Genomic DNA, 24,512 nt, shown 5'->3' on the forward strand with positions numbered 1-24,512 from the left:
AGCCCTGGGCAGAAATAAACCTAAGAATTCCAAGCCCCCGGTAATGTCTCATAGGGTCTTTTTAATCAAAGAAGAGACTAATTAACTCCACAGGAAAAAATAGCGCAGTGCTGTCAAATGCTCAGAGCTACAATAGTGTCATTACATTTCCAATTACTGCAATTGTAAGGTGTACCTTGAAACTATAACAAGGCAAAATGTTTTCCTATCACCTGATTGTGTGCCAGTCCACACAGGTGCGAGGCTGGGCTTCTGAAGTAATCTCAAGTTCATGCACACACACCCCACGCCCCCAAAATAAGTTGTTGGTGGCATCCGTCTGTCTCAGGAGACAATGGAGTGTGTCTCTGGGGCCATGCAGAGCTTTCCTGACAGCCAGGGTGGGAGTCTTGTTAGAACAAAGCTAAAACTCAAACAAAAAAGCAGTCGGTCCATGGTGGGGTCCGCTGGCTGGCTTAGCCCTCCGAGGCCCAGGGCAAGTGTATCCAACTGCCCACTGCCTTCTGCACAGGCCTGCCTGGGGGTGAAGTCAAACCACTGGAGAATCAGTGCCTGCTGTGGTTGCAAAGACTGGAAACTCATAACTGCTCTGCCCCCCAAATTGCTTTTGCAGCATTCGCAGCACTGAAGGTGCTGCACTGGAGTGCAAGCCTGGGCAGTGTGTATTGAGGTCCTGGACTGCCCAGACAACAATACCCCCCTCCTAGCCTGGCTTATGTGGTCCAAAGGAAAGCCGAGCAATACATGTGGCACCAGCTTGGCTGCAGGAGTTGCCCGGAGGTGGTATACAAGGTGCCATCCAACTGTCTTAGGAGCTCCACTCCGGATTTGTGAGCTGTTCACCCCTTAGACTTTTCATTTCCCGAAGATGTCCCACAAGGGATTTTTCCTTGGGGGTTACTTCTAAAGCCTTTTTCACGAACGAGTATAGCCATAAGGCAGTGAAGGTTTAGGATCAGTTTTCCTTCTTCTAGATGGGCTACCTTACCAGGTTGATGAGCCCCATCTGCCCCTCTTTCCCTCCGCACAGGATGTGCAGAAACTGCCTTCTGGACCATCGGACCCCCTGTCAGAATGCAATGTTTTAATCTCACCCGCTCCTAAATCTCCAATCTAGTAACAGCTACAGTGAAATCCAAAAATATGTTAGGGGGGTAGAAAGAAGCCTCACGGTTGCTTTACTTGTGACATTTTTCTTAAAAAGACAACTGCGAAAGAGTCCAGATTTCTACCACTTTATTCCATGTTGGTTGCAGGGTGGCAGTTTTTGACTGACAAGTATCAGTGTCTTCAACCTTGTGTCCCAACAATAAGCACTAATTATTCCAGTTCTCTCTCACACACACATATAACATCCAGGATGGCCCAGATTTCAGTGATATTCATATAAACTCCAAACACAAGCAGTGGGAAGCCAGTCCCACTTACTCCCTCGTGTCATTAGCATTTGAATCCAAGGATAGAACTACATGTCATGTGCAGCTTCATTATTCTTCCTTTCTTTTCACACAATTCAGCCACTCAGGATGCCCTCTGAAGTGGAATTCTGGAGTGGAGAACAGCATCAACCCTTCCCCCCCCCCCGAGGAAAACCACCTTGACTCCCACTATGGAAAAGGTAAATAACACAAGCAGCATTTTTAATGGGGAGTACGGAGGAAAGGGGAAAGGGTAAATTCCCACCCCCACACCAGTCTTCACCTTCAAATTGCACCAAAAGGCTGAATTACATATATCTGTAAAAACAGTGCAATACCTCATAACATACTTCTGCTCTAAATGTATCTGAAGCCACAGGAAACCAAGGGGTGGGGAGTGGAGGATGAGAGAAGAGAAGCTACTGAGCATCACACTTTTATGTTTAGTCTGATAGTGGTTTCAAGGGAGGGGAAACAAGAGGTGCACTAAGCTCTGCCTTAATATAAGACCCTGAAAATCAGAGGTCCTAGTTTGCTTATACCTTGTTAAAATGACAGAAAAATCGGTGCCTCATTTGCTACAAAATACTATCAACTTCAGAAATCTTCATAAAATATCTGTGTAAAAAAACCCAATACTTCCCATAAATATACATGAACTTGTTTAGGCTATAAGCCAGAGCTTTCCAAACTTTTCATGTTGGTGACATACTTTTTAGACAGTTGCACAGTTTCGCAACATTGTAATTCACTTTTACTAGCAAACCGGCGGGCTGCCCACTCCCTTTCCAGCCCTGGGAGGAATGCGGGGAGCGTCTGTGCGACACAACTACACACTGCCGCTGACACACTAACTTGTCACGACACACAGTTTGGAAACCTCTGCTGTAAGCCCGTATAAGTTCTAGGCCAAGCAATTCAGACGGTTGTATGCAACACAGTTCTAAGGTGACTGTTCTACTCCTGCAAGGATTTCTCCCTGTGCAGCAGAATGTTGTCCCCGTCATCCTCTAGCACACCCCTTAGATAGGTTCCAGGAGTTCCCCCAACCCTCTGGAGCAGATTTAGGAACTGCATGGGGGGAAAGGGTAAAACCCACAGTGCTAGGGCTAATCCCTGCACTAGGGCAACTAATTTGTTGCCTAGCACTCATTATCTCCAATCATTTTTCTTTACTCAGACTACCCCATGGCAATATATACAAAAATAGCAAAAATACCTCTGTAGTACCAAGAAATATATTTATACTATGTACTTTTAAATATACAGCCACTTTTTTTTAGAAACACTGGGTTTGGTGGTGAGCAAAGCAATGAACCCTGTTTAGCATTAATGCCTCAGCTAGTGCAATTTCCACCATTACTACTCTCAAACAACCCCGATTCATGTAAATACAATTCTCTGAAGTACAGCATTCAAGGGCTTGGAACCCCATCCATAGCAGTGATTGAGACATAAGGTTTCTGCCGTAGCGAAATTCCACAAAGATTACATAATTCAGATGATCAGTAGTTTTGACATATATGTTGCCAACAGCATAGTATTTCAAAGTGTATAAACTATGTCAATGAGCTAAGCAGCATTTCAAAAAATGATTTGGTATGAAGGGGTCATACCTAAGACATATGAGAACTGAAAGTTGCAAAGTATCATAATCAGTTAAGGCAGTAGATCTAATTTCATTTTCTGACAACATCTTTCTTTTTTAAAAAAAATAAACACACTGGTGACAAGCAAGAATGTTACTAAATAATAGCAAAGGTTGTGAACCTGTAAAGCTACCCATCAGAAAGCAAATGACTCAAAAGCACAAGTGCAGATGGAGCTGGAAATGCATCTGTTTCTAGCAGGAAGATCATACAGTGTTACGCCAACGTTTTCAATTAATGGACCCATCCGAGAGTTGCATGTTGTTTTCTTTGTTACCTCACAGCACAAGCCTAAACCAGAATGAATCGCTTTCAGATCAGTATATAAATATTCCATCCTAGTCTGCATTCTGCAGGTTCAGTTGCATTTGTCTTGTATGTTCACAAAATTGGTATTTGACTGGATCCGCTTGGCTAGAAAACGAAGGAGAGTGTTTTAAATCCCACATCTCAACATAAAATATTCACATATGAGATCCAAGCCAGCAGATACTACCAAACAGTTCCCACAAGCAAGATCCTTCTAAGCAGGGCTGGCCTAAGACATTTCAGCACCTGAGGCAAACCACAAAATGGCGCCCCACTCCCCCACAGGGAAGGGATGGGTGAAGATCTAGAACATGAGAGGAATAAAGATCTACATTGGGATCTGCTTTGACTCTGAGGTCATGGAGTTAAGTAGAACAGTACTGGGGTGCATTTATGCAACGGGTTTTCAAAATACACCTTCTACATGCTGATCAGTTGACTGGATCTGATTTTGGGAAACAAGTTAACCCAAACAGACAAGATTCCAGTCTGGTGACATTTATGAAAATTAGGTCACTGTGCCCAAAAATGTCTCAATGAATATGACTCAATGAAAAGGCTGCAGCAAATTTTGTTAGTGTGTAGTCAACCTAGCCAAAGCCACCTACTATGGCCTCAGACGGCATATCCCCTGGTGCAACCATGACCTGCAGGCATTAAGCTCCTGAACCATACCATCCGCTGCCTTATAAAAAACAAGAGGGGCTTGCTTCATTATCAGCCATCGGCTACTACCATCTGGCCAGCCACTGAAGTCCAAGGGTGGGATTCAACTAAGTTGTTGCCTGCATGGAAGGATGTCTGCTTGTGCAACAGGACTCCAACCCCCACCCTGCAAACCCATGCATGCCCCCCTAAATCTGCTCTGAAGAACGGGAGAAATGCAGAATAGGTTTATTGTATTTTAGTGTTTTATTGGCAGCCGCCCAGAGTGGCTGGGGGGACCCAGCCAGATGGGCGGGGTATAAAAAATAAATTATTATTATTATCATATTATTATTATTATTACTACTATTTAGGGGGTATGCATGTGGGAAGAAGAAAGCTGAACAATCTCAATGCACCATGGACCTCATTCTGTGCACACACTTAGTGTTATGCTGAATTCCACCCCGGTGTTTTGGCTCAGAGGGGTCGATGCAAACTCTCACTGCTCACACCAGCCTTCTGGCAAGAAAGAAAGGCAGCCAGATCCTAAGGAGCTTGCTTGGTTCAATGCACCTCCACTTCCACCCACACTCCTTCACTGGTGTCTTGGTTGGTTTTCTAAGTCACCCAGGGGCACACCAGGATGCCAGAAGGGCAGAGACACTGGTTTGTTTTCAACTAAGTCTTACTCTAGATCCATTGAAATTAATGGACTTGAGCTAGTCGTGAATGTTAATTTCAACGAGTCTACTCAAAACAATAGTTAGTTGGCTACAATTTCAGGTCCTAATTATTCACATCTGGCTGGAATGACTGCACTGCATGTGCTGTGGGTGCAGCCTTGTTACAAAAATGCAACTTGCAGGCGATCTTTTCATCACCACCGATTCCTTAAAAAACAAATTAATTAATGAACTGATTTTACTTACGCAGAAACAGGATACGTTTTTTCTGCTTCGAGTGAAGGAAGCTGCTGAGGTAGAAAACAACTGGCAAAAAGAGAATGAAGGACGAAACTGCAATCACTGGCACTGTATCGCTGCAGGGGACGGAGCAGTTGAAAGTCATGCTCCAAAGCCTTCGCGTAATATTCATCTAGAAAGAAGGAAACTCCAGGTCTTAAGTCATCAGGGAGAATCATCCGCATTTGTGTGGACGCAGCCACGAGCAGCAGCATGTGCTCTGCCTCATCCCATCCCCTTCCAGCAGTGCTGATCGGAGGCTAGGAACGCTCTATTGCAGTTATTAACAAACCACATTGAGATTGAAAGGCAATAAAACCTTAAAGTTTTACATTTTAAAACATTACAGAAAGGACAGTGGGCAATGTGAAGGAGTAGGGGGCGCGCAACATGAAATGAAGGGAAGGAAAACTTACTGCATCTTCCACATCAATGCACAAATGGGCCTGCTCTTCGGATTCACCTTTCTTCTCACTCTCCTGCATCGCGTTGTACATGGCATTTAACTTTTCATACGTGACATTGCACTTCTTGCATACTTCTGTGTAGTTACCTGGTGGTGCGTTGTTCTCCTGCCGCTATAGATTCAACCAGGAAATTAAGTGTTACAAAACATGGATATGGAATCCAGCAGATTAAGCATCACACAAATTGAGAAAAATAAATGAAAACTGGCTCAGGTTTTCAGATAAAGGCTTCCCAGATTACACCAAAACCAGTCTTTCTCTGCTGTATCCATTCATAAAACCAGAAGGGAGATGAAAATAAAGCTTTAGCTGTCTGGGTGGGTTTGTTTAACTCTTTAATTTGGTGATCCTGCAAGGCCAACCAGATCCCATTAATATCAAAGGCGAGGATCTGTGAAAGCCAAATCCTTCCAATATTGTTTATTCATTAAGTGAATGTATGTTTTGTGGTGGCTACTGTATATAAGCTGTCTGGGTGGCTCACAAAACAAAATCATTTGTCATATGATGGTGTCCAAAGAGAAAATGATGAGTCAGCTTAAATGAGGGAAGCAGCTAAGTTAAGACACAGCTAGGCAGAAAAGGCAGACGAAGGAGACACGTTGTACTTCAAAATGCACTAAATAGAGGCTTATTTGCAGGGCTCTGGGTGAACTTCATTTGTATGTTTTCAAGCTGTCAGTTTATCCATTTTTGTCCAACTTGTGCTATTCTTTTCATTTACCACCCGCTGACAACGCTCATTATTCAATAGCTACTGACTATTCCAACATAAATGCAAAGCAGTTACGCTAATGACTGTACATCAACAATAGGTGGCTTGTTTTGGTATCGCAGAACCCATCACAACAGCACATTTTAACATTTGATACTTGGATCATCGATAAAAAAAGAAGAGAGAAGAGACAGACAGGCATGTACTGGAAACTCTCTACATTTTCCATCAGTGACAATGTGATTGTAGACAAAGAGTAGCTACCAGGATCTTATAAACACACACAATCTTGAGCAGGCAACCAACATTATGAAGGCATGGGGCACTAAGCACACTTATCTGGTAGTGCTTTCTAAAGAAAGCAAAGGGAACTTATTTCAAACAAGAGTTTAGCAGTAAGATGTAGCTGTCAGTTGAAATAATGACATGTACTTGAAATTTTAAATTGGAGCTTTGCTAATCACTGCAATCCTAAAACGGTCATATTCCAGGTATACATTCTTTCAGGCCAAATGTCTAAAGTACTATGCTCTGCACACCTAAAGAGATTTTGGGTAAGCCATTCTCCAACATCTCTCCTCCACAAGGTGCATGGTAAAATACTTTTGAAATGGAACAGCCTTTGCAAAGCATGACTTGGCGGTCAGCTCTTCAAAGGGTAAAAAAAAAGGACCACATGAAAAATACAGGGAAATGATTGGATAATGGCATTGTGTGGATGCCCCATGAGTGGAGGAACCATGGCAATTCCACATTAATTGCCTAGAATGCTATCCAATGTTAGCCATACTCAAAACAGACCTATTGAAATCAATGGACTTATGTTAGCCAATTTCAATGGGTCTGTTCTTAAGTATGACTAGTGTTGAACAACACCTAATGAAAGCCAATAAAACCATTTTAGTTTTGTGACTTTAATTTTACTATCATGTAAACAGCTCCATTGCTATCAAATATGCCATTTATTTATTTTGTGCTGATCTAAATTAAGCTTAGGGTGGAAAACCAATATAAAACCCTAAACCTGGCTGCACAATTGCACTGAACTTAAGCTGGATCATTTTCTAGAAGGCAGCTATTGCAACATCCCAATGATACCAGATTAGAAAGATTTCACGACTCATTTGCAGACATGTTAAAACCCAACTTTCAAAAATGCATTCAGTTAAATGTATTCAGCTATGGCTAAACTCATACTATAACAAAACAACAGAAAACCCATATAGTTAAATCAAGAGGTGACAAGGCCCAGAATAAGGAAAGAAAGTGATTTACTATATGCAGAGATTACACGACTCTTCCTATATAATTACCAACTATTGTGAGACCAAAACAGCGCCATAATTGCATATGAAATGGAGGTGAACATTAATTAGAATGCATTTTGTTCTCCCAGTTGTGAACACCTGCGTTTTATAGATAATTGTTCTACCTGCCTAAACTGCATAAGAGTTTGAGAATTACATTCGCCGCATTTTGCTCTGGAAAAAAAAGCCCACCAAAAACATTTTCACTACACAATTAGAGGGCTCAACTGTACCCTTACATAAACAGGTACTGATACCTGGAGGTTGTGTTCAAAGCATGCCAATGATTCATTGAATAAGGCCAGGAACATCTCTGTACTATTCGATAAGCCTTCACTGTTGTTCTTTAAACAACCTGTGAAAGAAGACAAATGTCAATATATCCCAGCAACTGCTTCCAGAAGGTTGTTTTTGGCTAAGGGATATTCATATTTGAGATCTTGCTCATTTATGCTTTTCTTTTCTTATCCATACATTTTATTTTCATACCGATGCTCAAATTCACAGGTAGTCTAAGGATGCTCTCAGATGTAGATGATTTAGGAACACCCAATCATCACTGTTCTCCTTTAAGTTACAAGACGAATAGCATCTCTGCTTACAGATTTCTAACACCGTTGCCAAGCAGGTGGTCCTCCCTTTCCCTAGCCCAAAATGTTGGACTGGGGACAATTTGGAGTGGGACCATTATATGGATAGGGAGTTACTCTCCCTTCATTGCATATTATTAAGGACTTGGTTATTCCCAGGACAGGTAGCTTGAAAATAAGAAATCAGGTAAATATGCACAACGCAGATATTCAGCAATAAAGTAGACAGAGTACATACTTGCACAGTTTGCTTTTTGCCATGTGTCATTAAAAAACTTATCCAGGACCACAACTATCTGCAGTCGATCCGACATCAAGAGACTTTTGGCACAAGGGTTACTCTTGGTAGCATTCTGAAAGAAGGGGCAGAGAGAGATTGTTATACATTCATATATATGTATACATACATATACATATACATATATATATATATATATATATATATATATATATATATGTCATTCAGACCAGGGTATCTTAACAAGCAACTCCTCCAAAGTGTACACAGAGGAAATAATAGAAGATGACTCAAAAAAGCAAGCCAACCTGCCTCTTGCAGGCAAGGAGAAATGCTCCATATAATGCTTTAATTATGGGACAAGAAAAACAGGACAGCAAAAAAAAGGAAGAAACAAGAACAGCTTACCCCAACTTGGTGCTCCCAAGATGTTCTGGATCACAATTCCCACAATTCTTGACCACTGGGCTGGGACTGATGGGATTTATAGTCCAAAACATCTGTAGAGTACTGGGATGGGGGAGACTGAGCTAGGATGCTGTTTTGACTATTTATAAGCTGCCCAAATCAGTCTTAAGTATATTCTAAGGAGAACTCTGGAATCTGCCTTATATTAACCCAGATCTGTCTAGCCCTATGTTGCCTTTGCTGGCACCACCTCCCCAATGTCTGAGGCAAAGATTTCCCCCAAACCTGTTGCTTGAGATTCTTTCAACTACTAACTGAACCTGGGATCTTCTAAACCCTGTACTTATGCTCCACCACTGAGAGACAGGCGCTCCACAAAGGCCCTACAAGCAGTGCACAAGCGGAAAAAGGGAAACTTAAACCACTGACTTTAGCTTACATGACAATCCAGAAACCAGCAAAGTTGGAGTGCTAGGCTTAGACTGATTTAATCTTGTTAGTTTTGGTCCATTACATCTACTTGGCAGCAGTTTAAAAAGTTTGAGGACCTCAGCTTAAGGGTCTGTCCGTATCAGCTCATATTTGTGATCTGTCACTCAAAGCAATTCCATTTCCCATCTTTGGTTGTTCCTGCTTAATATTCTTAATCATGCTGTTCATTTCCCATTTTGTTGTTGTTTGTATGAGTACTTTTATTTTATATATTAATTATTATGTTTTATATGGATTTGCTTTGTAAGTGACATTGAGGGAACTTGCCAAAAGGCAGGGCATAAGTTAATTTTATTTACAACTTTCCAGGTTCAAATTGCTCAGAGTGGAAAAGATGCAAGAATTCTTTCAGATGGCTAAACCTGAAATTTCCACAGGCTGAGAATTTTCAATCAGGGCAATATTCAAAAGGGTGAACCCCCTACTACCATCTGCATTAGCTAGACAACATTCTCCCACAATGGTCTGCCTGGACACTGTTATAAGAAGCACCTAGGAACCAGAGAGAGCACATTTTTAATGACTGCTTCAGTGTCCCCCCCCCCCCAAGAAAACTCATCAGGCACCTACTGTAATTTAGATGGCAAATGAAAACATTTTTATTTTTTCAGGTTGAGGCAGGCCTGCACAACGTGTGGTCCACCCAAGCTGAATACAGTTCATCAACCATAAACTGTGGCCTGACAGGTACTTCACATTCTGGTCTGGCAGTACAAGGCAGCACCAAAAACAAGTGAATCCTTGGTGGGACATCCTACTATAGATGACTGTTGATAATGATAAAATAATTGTAGCTAATAAAGAGAAGTTATTTCTCTTTAAGCAGCTAAATGAGCTTTTATGGCTATTCTGAGGGAACTTTTGCTATTAACTTTTTAAATTGTTTTTTCCATTTTAATTTCTTTTTACTAAAACATTAGAAGAGCCTGAAGGATCAGGCCAATGACCCATCTGGTCCAGCATCCTGTTCTCACAGCAGCCAACCAGATGCTCGTGGGAAGCCCCAAAGTAGGACCTGAGCACGCTACAGTGGTACCTCAGGTTACATACACTTCAGGTTACATACGCTTCAGGTTACAGACTCCGCTAACCCAGAAATAGTGCTTCAGGATGAGAACAGAAATCGTGCTCCGGCGGTGCGGCAGCAGTAGGAGGCCCCATTAGCTAAAGTGGTGCTTCAGGTTAAGAACAGTTAAGAACGGACCTCCGTAATGAATTAAGTACTTAACCCGAGGTACCATTGTACTCTCCACACTGGTGATTCCCAGCAACTGGCATTTGGAGATATGCTGCCTCCAGCAGTAGAGGGAAAACACAACTATCATGGCTAGTAGTAACCAATATCCTTATCCCTCATCAATGTGTCTAATCCTCTTTTAAAACCATACAAACCTAAAGCCAAAGTACAGTGGTACCTCTGGTTATGAACTTAATTTGTTCTGGAGGTCCATTCTTAACCTGAAACTGTTCTTAACCTGAGGTACTTTAGCTAATGGGGCCTCCCGCTGCCGCTGCGCCACAACCACAGAATTTCTGTTCTCATCCTGAGGTAAAGTTCTTAACCCGAGGTACTACTTCTGGGTTAGCAGAGTCTGTAACCCGAGGTGTTTGTAACCTGAGGTGTTTGCAACCCGAGGTACCACTGTATCAACATACAGTGGTACCTTAGTCCTCAAACCTAATCCATTCTGGGAGTCCGTTTGACTCCCGAAACCATTCGAAAAGCAAGCGCGGCTTCTGATTGGCTGCAGAAGCTTTCTGCGCTCAATCTGAAGCAGTGGGGGACGTTCGGGTTCCAAAAATCACTTGCAAACCGGAACACTTCCGGGTTTGTGGCATTCGGAAGTCAAGCCATTCGAGTACCAAGGTACCACTGTACATAAATACTTTATGATCTTAACTTGTTAGCTGCTCCAGGAATTCTTATAGTTGATGAATGAGGTATATTTAGTAAATAAAACAAAAGCAAACATCCTGCAGAGGTAAAGTGCTCCAAGAATTACACTTTTTCTTACTGTAAGGTATATGTAAAATGTGGCCTTACAGTCAGCTGTGATCCAATCTTGCCTCATCCACAAATCAAGAGGAAGAACCTATATTTACTTTGACCAGGAAGAGTTGCCCTTCCACTGTGAAAGAGGTCATACCCTCTAAGGCACATATCCAACGGCAGAAGTTGCAGAATGCACACACAAGTACTCAATCCCAAATCAATATTTTCCATGTGTTATTCTCCCCAGTGAAGTGGTTTTTCCCACATGTGACTGACTGAAGTTCAATGACAGAATTAGTCAGACCTATACTTCTTTTCCAGCTATTACAGGCCACTTCTTGTTTCCTTTCAAGTGCCTGCTGAGCCAAAGTAGTGACTGGTTTCTTCACACACAATATATAGAAGAGGCTAACAAAACTACAAACATTTTCCAGATACAGACAAGTTTTCAGTAGATTGTTCTTGACTCTTATTTCAGATCCTGCATAACTTGTGTCCCACCAAACTGAATATAGCTCAATGGTCATCTATCATGCCCCACCAAGGAGTCAATCGCTCTCTTGTTTTTGTGCTTGCCTGGGGCTGCTAAAACAGAGAATGTGAAGCATTCAACAGGCCACAATATATGGTTGAGGAGCAGTACTTAGCTTGGGTGGGACACAAGTGGTGCAGGCCCGCCTCAGATTGTCTTTGAAAAAGGAAAGCTGCAAACCCATAGTTTGCTCATGTGTGCCTTAATTTTGTGTTTGTATTCAGTCTGCCTTGCCCAGCTAGTTGTCAAATCCAGCCAGTCCACTAGGCTGCAACTGGTATACCTTTTAACTCCATCAGGCACCATGTATCAGCATGAGCAAAAATGAGTGTAAGCATATAGGTAAACATATCAGTTTGCAACCCAGAGACCTTCCCTCCTCAACTTTTAACCTTTCAAGGTAGAAGAACAAGCTGCTACTGTTCTCCTCACTTCATAGTCCCTGTAAAAAGCAGGCCTCTGGTTTCATCCCACAGCAACCAGGGAGGAGGCCCCAGGTAAGCCTTCAATCTTAAATCAACTTGTATGGGCCACCAAATTCAGTTAAAACTTACTCCAGAAAGACATGCTTAGGATCCCACTGCCAGAATACTTCCCCACTGTTACCGTCTGGGAGAACTTTCATTCTGGGAACTACAGTATGGGTTGCTGTTGGTTGGTTGTTTTTTGTTTGGCCAAAGACAAATAAGTTTCCAATAAGCCTACAGCTTCACAGAAAGCAAGAGGAACTCCTTAATGCAACCCATCAGAAACACTCTTTCCCAGAGGGGAAACCACGTTTGTCGTAACAGCAAAAACAAAAAAGCTAATGCGTTTTTATGGCAAAATCTCCCATGGGCTCTTTTGGAGACGCCACAGAGGGTTTTTAGTTGGTTTATCAGAAACGCAAGACACACTAGGAGACCCTGGAAGCTCCGTCCCCGCGCCCCCCTGCCCCAGCCCTGCCCCGTCTTTCTGCAGCAGGCGCTCGCGAAAGGCAGGCGAAGGAAAACGCACCCCGACGACCCGGGCGATGTTCTCGTACTGCTCCGTGGCGTCCCGGAACTGGCGGTAGCAGTTCTGGCAGAGCCTTACAGGCCGGGCGCTCCGCGCAAGGCAGCCCGTCAGCGTGGCGCTGCTGTTGGCGAAGGCGGCCAAGAGCTCCCGGCACTCCGGCTCCAGCTGCGCGTCCAGCAGGTCCCCCGCGAGCCCCGAGCCCAGCGACGCCAGGTCCGCCGCCTCCAGCAGCTCCCAGGACAGAGGGCGGCGCCGGCCTCCCGAGGCACTTTCCTCCCAGCCGCTCCCTGCGGAGCACAGGCCCAGCAGAGCGCCGGGAAGCAGGAGCAAAAGCGCGGCCGGGCCCATCGCCGCCCCCCGCGCCGCGCCCGGGGAGAAGCGGGAGGAAGAAGGGAAGCTGCCCTCGGGTCCTGCCTGCCGAACGCCGCCGCCGCCGCTTGCAGAAGCGAAACCAGGTCACGTGCAACAGGGAGGTGAGCGCGCGCAGGGCTGTGGGGGGGGGGAGAGAGAGAGAGAGAGAGGAAGCGCTGTCAACATTCGGGAACGGGGCCCGGCGCGGCGTCTCATTGGGTGCTGGGGATTCGACGCGTCATAAGGTAGGAGCGTCGGCCGCGAGAAGGGGCGGGGCCGAAGGGCGCAGCGGGTACAGCGAGAATGCGCTGGCAGATTCGGAGGCGGGGTTAGAGGGCTGGCGGCTTGTTCGATTGCGAGGGGTTTGCTGCTCTGAAAGGCGATGGGAGCAATAGCTATGTCGGCACCTCAATGCTAGTAAGTGTGCGTGGAATGGAAAAGACGAACTACAACATCCTTAAGTTGTCTGGGACTAAAATCATAGCATAGCATCATGGGCGTAGCCAGGATTTTAGTTGGGGGGGCAGGCCTTTTGTGGGCGGGGGGGAGAGAGCAGAACCTTAGTTTGCTCTGTATTATATTGATTTTTATTGATGGGGGGCAGCTACCCTTGGGTAGCATCGGTGCATACGCGTTGCAGAAAAAGTGATGGGGTTTTTCTGGAGCACTTCCTTTCCGTTCAGTTACAATCAGAGTGCCAACTTGAATAAAATATTGGAGGGCCGAAGTAAGCCTCCCCCTGCATAATTGATCACAACGCATGCCGCGCGCACACCATTTGAATGGCAATGCACATTAACTTGTGGGGCAGCCCCCCTCAAATATTTTATGGGGTGGGCACAGGGACCTCAGTCCCTAGGAGTTGGATCCTATGGTTACAACAGAAACTCGAGGTTCCTTCATGTTTTCCTCTGAAGCCCTCTTGGGATAATGGAATATCTCGCTGATCTCCACTGTAGAAGTGGGGAATCTGTGGTCTTGGCTGTGGCAGGTTTGGCATTCTTTGGTATAAGGGGTGTCCCTATACTATCTGTGTCTATAATATGTGGGATCTTCCCTACCTTGAAATGGATCTCTTTCTGTATATTCCTCCACACCTGCTCCAGTCATCCTCTTGAGGCCCTGCTCCATGTCCCTGCCCCTGTGAAACACAACTGGCAGTCGCAAGAGCTAGGGCTTTTCCTGTGGGGCATCTTGGTTTATCTTTCCTAGAATCATAGACTGTTTGGTGTGTGGGAATTTTGTTGTTGTGGTTATGGCTTTTTCTTGTAATATATTGATCTGACGATGAATGGTGGGGATTGCTATGTATTTTAATATTATGTGATGTGTGGATTTGTTTGGTGCTTCTTTTGAAAATTATTCAAAAATTAAAAAAAAAATATCCATCAGTAAATCCTGTGGAACTCAGGAAACTTGGAGTTGTAGCCAACAAAGTTCTACTTAAATTTGTTATTGTTCAGTCGTTTAGTCGTGTCCGACTCTTCGTGACCCCATGGACCAGAGCACGCCAGGCATTCCTGTCTTCCACTGCCTCCCACTGTTTGGTCAAACTCATGTTGGTAGCTTCAAGAACACTGTCCAACCATCTTGTCCTCTGTCATCCCCTTCTCCTTGTGCCCTCCATCTTTTCCAGCATCAGGATCTTTTCCAGGGAGTCTTCTTTTTTCATGAGGTGGCCAAAGTATTGGAGCCTCAGCTTCAGGATCTGTCCTTCCAGTGAGCACTCAGGGCTGATTTCCATAAGAATGGATAGGTTTGATCTTCTTGCAGTCCATGGGACTCTCAAGAGTCTCCTCCAGCACCATAATTCAAAAGCATCACTTCTTTGGCGATCAGCCTTCTTTATGGTCCAGCTATCACTTCCATACATCACTACTTAAATTAGACCTACTGAAATTAATGGACCTAAGTTAGTCATGTCAATCAATTTCAACTGGTCTACTTAGCACTGTGGGCTAGCACTGGTAACAGCCCTTAAAGGTAAAGGTAAAGGGACCCCTGACCATTAGGTCCAGTCGTGACCGACTCTGGGGTTGCAGTGCTCATCTCGCTTTATTGGCCAAGGGAGCCGGCGTACAGCTTCCAGGTCATGTGGCCAGGATGACTAAGCCGCTTCTGGCGAACCAGAGCAGCGTATGGAAACACCGTTTACCTTCCTGCTGGAGCGGTACCTATTTATTACCTCTGAGTAAACATAAATAGAATTGGCATCACAATTAAAATGCATCTTGTATTGTTTAAAACATGGTTCTAGAAAATTGGCAACCCCCAAGAAAGCAGAGGCAACAGGGTCAACTTGTGCATTTGACAACATAGTAAGTCAATGCTTGTTTAGAACATTTATGTTTATGATATACTCATTCTATGGTACATCTAATATTTTTAAACATATATTAAATCTCTTAAATCTGTCATTTCCTTTCATTTTAAAGTTAAGTGTCTGTAACCCAGACAGGCTGAAAAGTTACCATAATAGATGAAGCTTTGCAGTTGTTCATCTAACAGTAACCTTGTTACCAAGCCAAAATGTACTGTAGTTAGCAGCTGCTTAGTGACTGCATACCGGAAAGGATACATTTGTTGGTGTGTATGTGGAATGGTATTTGCTTTCAGAGGCTGAGAACAAAAAAAAACAGGGTAGAGGCTGTAGATGCAAGATGTGATAAGCAATCTGGACATTTCTACTTAACTCTAGCCCAGTGTAATTGATGTTCCCATGTATGTGAGGAAGACAATATTGAGACAGACTTGTATTTTGGCAGTGGATTTTGCCATTTTTGCAACCTTATGACATTCTGGGTCCTCTGGGGTAGGACTTTTCTCTTCATCCCATGTCTCAATAAAAACAGTTCTCACTCAGTGCCAGTTTGGAGAAGTCTACACATTAAAACCCAAAGAAGCAACATGTCTCATGCCTCTCCTTTTCTTATTTTTGCTTACTACAAGGAGCCCTGGCCAGGATCTTTTCTTTGTGAATCACCCCATCCTTGGTATGTGTGTGACTGAGGGCTAGTCTGGTTGGGCAGGATATTTCCATCCTATTTATATTATTCTTTTTCCAGGATTCCTCTTCATAAGGGAGAAGACACCCTAGCTGTGAAAAAGTTCAGTTAGGAAATAAAGCTTTTAAACTTTAATTGTTGTTTCTTTGTTTATCCTTGCACCTTTGCATTTCCTTCAAAGAATGATCCTGGGCTGTGTGATGGTGATGGGTTTGATCACATGGAAATCTGTTTCTTGGAGGCAGATATCCACCATCACAAAAATATGTAGCCCCTTCCCTCTGGTGAGCCTACCATGATAGTAGAAATAAATAAAATCACAAAGTGCACTGCCAAACTGTGTTCCACATCATGACATGCCCCATTCTGTACTTATGGCAAAACTCTCTACAAAGGCTTATTTTTAAAAGGACTATGGGATACCACAGTATTTAATGTTGCTTCATCCTTCTGCCAGCCTTGCCTTGATGCGAGACGAAATAATGCAGAGTCACCTGTGTTTGATCCTCATTCATCCTCTCACTTTGATTCAAAATGTCAACAGATAATAAAACGAAAACCTGTAAATCTGCAGGAAGAATTCCAGATCCATTATCCCCATTGCCAAGAAGCAGATTTTCACGCAATATCCATCTGCAGTTTGCACTTAATTCATTCAGTATTGTCAATTGCTCACTTTAATTAAACACTCCAGGTGTTTTTGTGGATGTTTTTCTGCAGACATAAAGCTTCACAGAAGTTGTAGTCTTAAAGCTGCATAAACCGTTAGTATTGTATGCAAGGTCACAATGTTTCCTGAGTTCTGAAGTATTAAAAGTGTAATAAATTTGTGGAACTTTAGGCCCTGATCCTGCTAAAGTTAGTTACAACTAACACCACAAACATATGCATATTGACTCAGAAATAAGTCCCAGTATATTCCCATGTAGGTTTGCACAGAATTGTGACCTAAGTCTCATGGAGCAAATGGGACTTGAGTTGCATGACCGTCTTGATCCATTAATTAAAATGGGATTTCCAGTCCAATTTAATGCTCAATTTGCATGTAACGCTAAGTCAAATAATGGCTTAGCACAAATATGTGAGTGTGCGGGCACCCAGAGAGATTACAGCCACTTTTCCTCTACTCCAGTTGCTGTAAGCTAAGCCATGGTTTGACTTTGCATGATTTTTGAATCTAGTTTCATGGTTTATCTCTTTCAGACAAACCATGAATTGTAAACCAAGGACAAGCCTGGGTTGTACTTCATGGTTTGTCTGGAGTAAGACAAACCACAAGCTCGGGTTTGGATGACATACCAAGCCAAACCATGGCTTAGCTTACAGCAGCAGGACCAGAGAAGAAGCAAAGTGGCCATGATAGTCCTAGGAGCCTACACACTCTCATGCATCTGTGCTAAACCATGGCTTGCCTTAGCATTACATGCAAGCCAAGTCTATTGTGTTGTTTACTCAGAAGTAGCTAGCTTGTATTTGCATTGCAGCATTAAATGAAGTTTATAATAAATAAACGAGTCCAGTTTAGTTCAGTGATGTTTGCTCCCAAGTACTGTATGTATCTTGGGCTTGGGTGTTATTTCGAGGGTTTTGTTGTTGGTGGGGAGTTGTTACAGTTGGTTGTATCTTTATTTTAGATCTTGTTGTGGTTTAGGTGGACATTGTTCAGTTTTGTTGTATATTTTTATGCTTTTAATTATTGTTTATGGCTGCTTTTGTTACGTTGTAGTTAAGTATTTTTTTCATGTTGTAATTATGTGTTTTTTCATGTTGTTAAGCTGCCTTGAGCATGGTTTGAATTGTGGAAAGGTGGCATGCAAAATACATGGTCTCAGACGTAACTAAGTTGGCCCAGTGTGAAGCTTTGTTCTTTAGCCATTGGCCACTGCAAAGTTCTGTAAATAATTGTGCCACCATTCTCATACCTATGTGCTTCTCTCTAGGTCTCAGCTATTATAATTGAATTCATGAGAATGTGCAGAGACACTTGTATGTTATAAAGTGAATGCTTTAAAATATCAAAAATATGATGATAATAATGCAAAATATTTAATTCCTTGTGATGCAAGTTTAAGTTTGACAATAATGAAAACATATGTTCCAGAATGAACATGACGTGGCTAACTTTTGATATGAGTTTTTGGAACAGAATTCAGATATTATTGAATAGTAATATTTGACTCAAGTTTTAACTTTGGGAAAGAGGCAGTAGCTGGTGTGTGTGTTTTGGTGGTGTTGGGTTGGGGGGTTTTGGTGGGGTTTTTTTAGCACATTCTAATGGAAAAGGCATCTGTAGAAGCTGCTTTTTGCCTTGAAAATTTACTTATAATGTTCTTTGTGAGCTGAACACAATACAAAAGCTATTTTAATGCACCTGTTGGCTTCCCCCCCCCCTTGAAAAAAATAACAAGGGTGGGGGGGTATGTTGGTGAAAGCATAACAAGGAATGAGTTCAGTTTTAATAAGCAATCATACTATTTTGAAAAGAATCCTCTTGTAACAAGTTTACACAATTTTGAAGGAAAAAGATTTTATGTCTGAGCAATTTAGTGGTATGTCATTTCTAAGGATTCTGACAAGCTCCCAGTTGCTTTTACTCATGTGCTTTTAATTAAACCATAATTGTGCCATGCGTTATAAAATGAAAGAAAAGCTGTTAAACTGGATATCTTTTATGACAAGAGAACAGGATGATCCTTCTGAAAAGAACAAAACAGTATTGAAAAAAGGAATAAAAGCATATTCAAAGCAAACATTATAGTACGGGATACCACTCTTTGACTGGCATAAGTTCAAGATGCACAATTTTAACTGACAATAATGTATGCTCAAAAATCATATACACTTATGAACTCTTTTTCAAAAGCAGTTTGTACTGGCTTGTCCACTATCTTTCAGTAATTACTTGAACAGGCACAGGCACAGTACGACAGAAAGGGATTTTTTCCCCCAGTATGTGCAACTTAGAAGAATTACAGTACTTGCTGCTTACAAAACAAGACTGCTTGGAAAAGTAATGATCATGTGAAATTTGTCTTCAATGTGATACATTCTGCTTTCTGTACACTTTATTATTGCCATTGTTGTGGTTAAACCTCTAATGAGGTGCTCTACATGGTTTTTTGGTATAGAAAATGGCCCTACCTGAAAGTTACAATCAAAAGAATAATGCAACAAAAACAAGAAAAATGGATTTGGGGGGGTCATATCTCAACAGGAAGCGCATGCCAAACGAAACAGAGAACCAAAACTGATTTAGACGGAATAAAAGAAACCAAAGAATAAAGGAACTATGAGAATTCATTTGCATTCATATGCCCCTTCAAAGAGGAATTGTTTCAGATTCCTCATTAGCAGAATAAGGTCTGCTCCTCAACACAACTCACCTTGGTTCCTCAACTAGAGTATTTACAGCACCTGGATCAAATGTTGAGTCCTCTATGTTTTGAGATAACTTACCACAAGACTGATACAACACTCGCAAATGAGTGTTGTGCAAATCTGATCTCTGCTCTAAACTAGGAAAACAGGTTTCCTCTGAGCTCGAACCTTGGAAGAAATATTTGTCAGCATTCTTCCACTGTAGGTTTGTTGCTCAGCAGACACACCCTTAGCGGTGCCATGATATGTATACCAACTGTATCATGACAGCAAAGAAGAAAGGAGAGAGTGTATTAAAACTTTAAAACAAATAACATCTTAAAAATGGAGGCAATATTGTGCAACTAAGGAAGAGAAAGACGTTTCTCTTCGTTTGGCGTGTTCAAATTTATAGGGTGAAAAAATGTGATAAGCCAAAGAATTAAGAGACAAAAATAACTGTAAAATGAGATAAGGGCAAGCCAACAAGCAAGAATGATATGACCCAGTCAAGCTATTAATGAAAGAATTAACTAAAGAACCAATAGTGGGGGCAGGGAGTAAAGGGGAAATGGAAAGAACAGCTCTTAGCAATGGGAGTATGAGTTAATAAAAAAAGGAAGAATTTATTTTTGAAATACAAAATTATAGCGGAACTAGAGGAAAAATCACCAGCAAAGGACAACAAAACAGAGGGAACAGGCAAAATGGGAACAAGGTGATTAATAAGAAACTCACTTGCTCAAGGATCATTTGACAAGTATGCATGCCAGTGTCTCAAATTTTGTCCACATTTGAGTATTATTTAGCTGTTAATCCACTTCTTCCACATTCAAATCAGAATGCAGTAGTCCATTAGAAAGTTGAGCCAACTTTCACCTGACCAGACAGAAGTCTTTCCCCATCAAATACATTGCAATGTAACCTTACAATACAAATGACAGAATACATTACACGCTACCAATTAAAACATACTTTTGCATAAACAGATTTATTCATTATGAGGGTAAATCTAAACAGATGGACTTCCCTTCAGCCTCTGTGGTAAAATAAATGTGATAAAATTAATGTTCTCTCATTAATCTGCATGTTGCCCTCCACCACCACTGCTGCCACATTCATAAAATTTATTTTATACCTATTGATGACCCATTCCATTCCTGCCCAGGCATTAAGATCTGCAGGGAAGGCCCTACTCTCATAGTCCCACTGCTAAGTGAAGTTTGAGGACTAGTAGCACATGAAAGGACATCATCTACAGCAGAGTGCCACCTGAGGAATAAACTTCCCTCAGAGATGCGCCTACTGTACTAACAACCTTGCAGACTTTTAGTCAGTTGATGAAGATTCACATCTTTGCCCAGGCTTTGCAGGGTAGGGCGAAATCTGAGAACTCAGTATGAGCATTTTTGCTGCTGCTTGATCTTTCGTTTTTAAAGATGATTTGTGATATTTTAATTGTATTTATTGACTTATTGGTTTGTTGTTGTTTTGTACTCTTGTACTCCTGCCCTAGGAACAGTTGGAAAGGACAATAAGGAAGGAAGGAATTTCTCTGGGTGAGGGCCAAGCCATGTTTTCCCCTAAGCAAATTACAACTACTAGTTAAGGCTAGTTAATTTCCACAGTCTATTACTTTCTCACAGTGCATACATTTGGAGCACCTCAGTCCATTGGCAATCACTCAGCGGTCACTTTTATCTATTTCTCCCACCTGTACTGAACCCATTATAAGGATGGTAAGTACTTGGATCCTCCTATCTCAGTCTCCCTGTTTCTAAATTGCCTGCTATTACAGTCAACGGATTGGCCTGGAAGGTCCTCATAGTCAGAATTTGAAGTGATCCATATGCACATGCCAACTTAACTTTGGGGCATAACCCTGGCTAGAGAACCTTTATGTGGAAGGACTGGCCAGCTTTCCAGATTATGAGCTCTGACTATTGGGAAGGTAAATTCAAGTCATTTCATGATCTACAAAGGGAACTTGGTTTGGATCACCTGCTTGTGCAGCATCTGTGCCCCTATATCTCCTGGATGACTTAGATGGCTTACTGGTTCAAACCAGACTGCCAGCCTGTTTGTAGACTAGACACATCTTAGCTCCATGAGGAGTGGAATAGAGAACTGGAGTATGTAGCTCATTCAGCCTAAGCAATGATCCACAGCTCTATCAACAGGTCCTTACTTGACCTGAGGTTGAATCTCATCCAACAAAAGTTAATATTCCAGAAGTATTGAATGCCGCAGAGGTTTCATCACAAATTATTATCCCCGTCTGATTCATATAATGTAGAGCTGCCCAGTTATAAGCTCCCCTTTGGGTGAAGTTTGGTAACTACAAATTTGATAAATGGAAACCTCATTGCATTTTAAAGATGTGCATGATGTTTCATTTTACTATAGTCCTACTCTTTGGAACCTACCTCCAGGCCATGAACATGATCATGTGCACTACAGGAACAGCTAAGCTTCTCTTAATCCAGGATTGGAAAGAGAATACAGCACTTTGCCCACAATAATGGGTTTATGATTTTTCACTCCCTGTTCCAGTTTGCTAACTTTATACATTAGCATAAAAGGGACAAATATGAATACGTTTGGTCAGCTTTTCAGTCATCTCCCAGCCTCCATTCCCCACAGCTCTTCAGTAAATGAAAGAGTAGTGAGGACTCTACAGTACCAAAGAGATGACCCTCACCATCCTGTGGCAAGACCAGGACCTCAATAGGATGAACTGCTCTAAGCCACCAGAAAATCCCCCCCCCCCGAGCATTCAGGAACCTATCTGGTTCCACTAGTGTCCAGGGGCAGACCATCTGCATCAGTCCCCTGCTCACAGTGTCATGCAGATGCCTCCTAAGAAATGAGTAAGCAAAGTGTCTCTTCCACATTAACTGCCCATCCTGAAAATAGAGATGGTTTGTATTGGAATTTACCAAATACGGTATATTGCTTCACTAACAAAGAATGACCATGTTGCACCTCCCACAGAACTGGGGGTGAGGGGAGCTTTCCATCTGCCACACCTTTTTCCGTGTCAAGGTTAAGTGAAGCTGCTATTTCCCCACAAACAGAAATCCTTAATGAACCACAATTCAGACGTGTATCAGTCTTTGAGCAGTTCGTGGCTCCACTCCACCCATCTTGAGAATTACAAGTGGCCTTGGGACTGTTAGATCTCCTTTTTACACCCTCTTCATGGAACCAAAGTTCACAGGATTCCCTGGGAAGAGGGAATATTAAACTTACAAAACTGTATATCTGATTCATCTGAGTGATATGCGAGAGAGGAAAATACATAAAATCAAGTACGCTCTCCGAAAGTATTGTTGACAAACACGATACTGGCCAAAGAAGAGACCATTCTAATTCACATTTAATCACACACACAAAATTAAGTTCCCAGAAGGACTTCGTTTCCTTCCCTGCTTCTTTTTAAAAACCTTTTCAACTTTGATCCAGTTTCTATCCCCTTGCGTTTTCTCGTCTGAATATGAAAAGTCCATGAGCGGAATGCATAATCAGTTTCGACCGATCAAGAAAGATAACGAGAGCGCGTTTCCAATTTCTTCCACGAGGGGTCGACTTTGGTTCTTGTTTTCCCCAATGAGCTTCGCCGATTTAGTCATTTCTACGTCTTCACCCCACGCACCCTCTTCCCACATTCTAAGAAAAATAAAATAAACATCTAAGTTACTGAAACCATTACTGCTTCAGTCCTGGTCACTAGAAGCCAACCGTTGTAAAGTTGCAACTTGGCTTTCGGTCTCCTTTTTTTGTTATACCAGACTTGCAATATAACTTCCTGATCCGCTGGCGCCCAACGAGGGCTTGATATTCATCGAAAGGGAAGAAGAGAAAGAAGAATCTGATTAGCTGTACATGTATTTCAAAACTTGACCAAATTCATGTTTGTTTGTTTTTCTTACAAAATGCATATGCAAAATTCATGCGTGAAAAAGACTTGTGTGGGAGAGGCCAGCGGGGGTGGGTGGGTGGTAGAAATCTGATCCGATAACCGCTTGGTTTAAAACTGAAGGACTCTCGTTATTCAAAACTGTCCTTTAGGATAGAATGATCCTCTCCCAGGCCCCTGGGCTTTCGAAAATCTTCCGACATCGGTTTCAGAAGAAGGCAAACAGACGCCTCGGTTGTTCACTCTGCTGCTAGGATCGGGAGCCGTACGGCCGCCTAAAACTGAGCTCGTTTCTTGCAACCTCAAAAGAGTTTTAGCTAAAAATGATATTTTGCCAACAGTGCAGCAAGATAAAAGTTAAAAAATCTCCCCTGAAAGCTGTTTAGCCATCAGGTCATGCCGTCCGCGTGACGCCTACATCGCTCCTCACATTTCCCCCTCTCTAATAGTGCACCATATTTCTTCTCAATGAGGCTTACTCCAAGGTAAGTGGGCATTGGATTGCATCCTCAGTTTCCAAATCATATATCATCCTCATCATCGTCTCAGCACCTGTTTGGCAAAGAAGCTTCCATTAAGTGTCATCTCATTCTCTGCCTGAGAGCCAGCTCATTATACTAGAAAAGTTCGATTTCATCCATGGACTTTAGGGGAGAGGGGGGCGGGCGAGAGAAACACGCTAAAATTGTAAGATTTACCAATATTCCTTTAACGGCATAGTCTGCCCTGCTTTCCCCCAAATCCTTCTCTCTCTCTCTCTCTCTCCAGCCTCCTGACTTGGGATTTGGCTGACACGTTTATTCGTCAATTTCACTTTCGCCGCCACAGCCAGCAGTGGAGATTCCCCCCCCCCCTGTTATTTTCACCGAGACTATATTAATTAAAAGAAATACATGATTAAAAAGTAATGAGTTGAATAAAAATTATCTCCGCTCATTTTCTGATTATGTTAATTGTTAAAAACCCTTCAATCACGCTGTTGCAGTCAATGGGTTTTAATGTGAAATTAGTGGGCTCTTGATAACTTACAGTCCAGAATAATCCTGGCAGTTTAGTCATCATTCCTAATAACGAGGATGTTGCTAGGACGAGAGATTTCTACATGATTTGGCTGCGTTAAGCCTTCCCTGCCCCTCCTCCCCCTACATCCAAGAGT

At 42.5% G+C, this 24,512-nt stretch overlaps 1 protein-coding gene and 1 long non-coding RNA gene across 2 annotated transcripts in view; one reads left to right on the forward strand and one right to left on the reverse strand.

Moving 5' to 3' along the window:
- Window positions 1-1,219: 1,219 nt before the first annotated feature.
- On the reverse strand, window positions 1,220-13,296 carry OSTM1 (osteoclastogenesis associated transmembrane protein 1). Its single transcript, XM_083497711.1, has 6 exons — window positions 12,725-13,296; window positions 8,304-8,418; window positions 7,733-7,830; window positions 5,403-5,564; window positions 4,954-5,119; window positions 1,220-3,481 (listed from the first exon to the last, which is right to left on the reverse strand). The coding sequence occupies exons 1-6, from the start codon at window positions 13,070-13,072 to the stop codon at window positions 3,426-3,428; spliced, it is 945 nt and encodes a 314-aa protein (XP_083353837.1). The 5' UTR covers window positions 13,073-13,296; the 3' UTR covers window positions 1,220-3,425.
- Window positions 13,297-13,401: 105 nt separating this feature from the next.
- Window positions 13,402-24,512, forward strand: part of LOC310704375 — a 36,426-nt gene continuing 25,315 nt past the window's right edge. The window contains exon 1 of the long non-coding RNA XR_014524744.1: window positions 13,402-13,492. This is a non-coding gene — a long non-coding RNA (uncharacterized lncRNA). The remainder of the gene's footprint in view (window positions 13,493-24,512) is intronic.

Source organism: Podarcis liolepis (assembly GCF_965112155.1).
Source record: "Podarcis liolepis genome assembly, chromosome: 3".
Classification (NCBI taxonomy): Eukaryota; Metazoa; Chordata; class Lepidosauria; order Squamata; family Lacertidae; genus Podarcis; species Podarcis liolepis.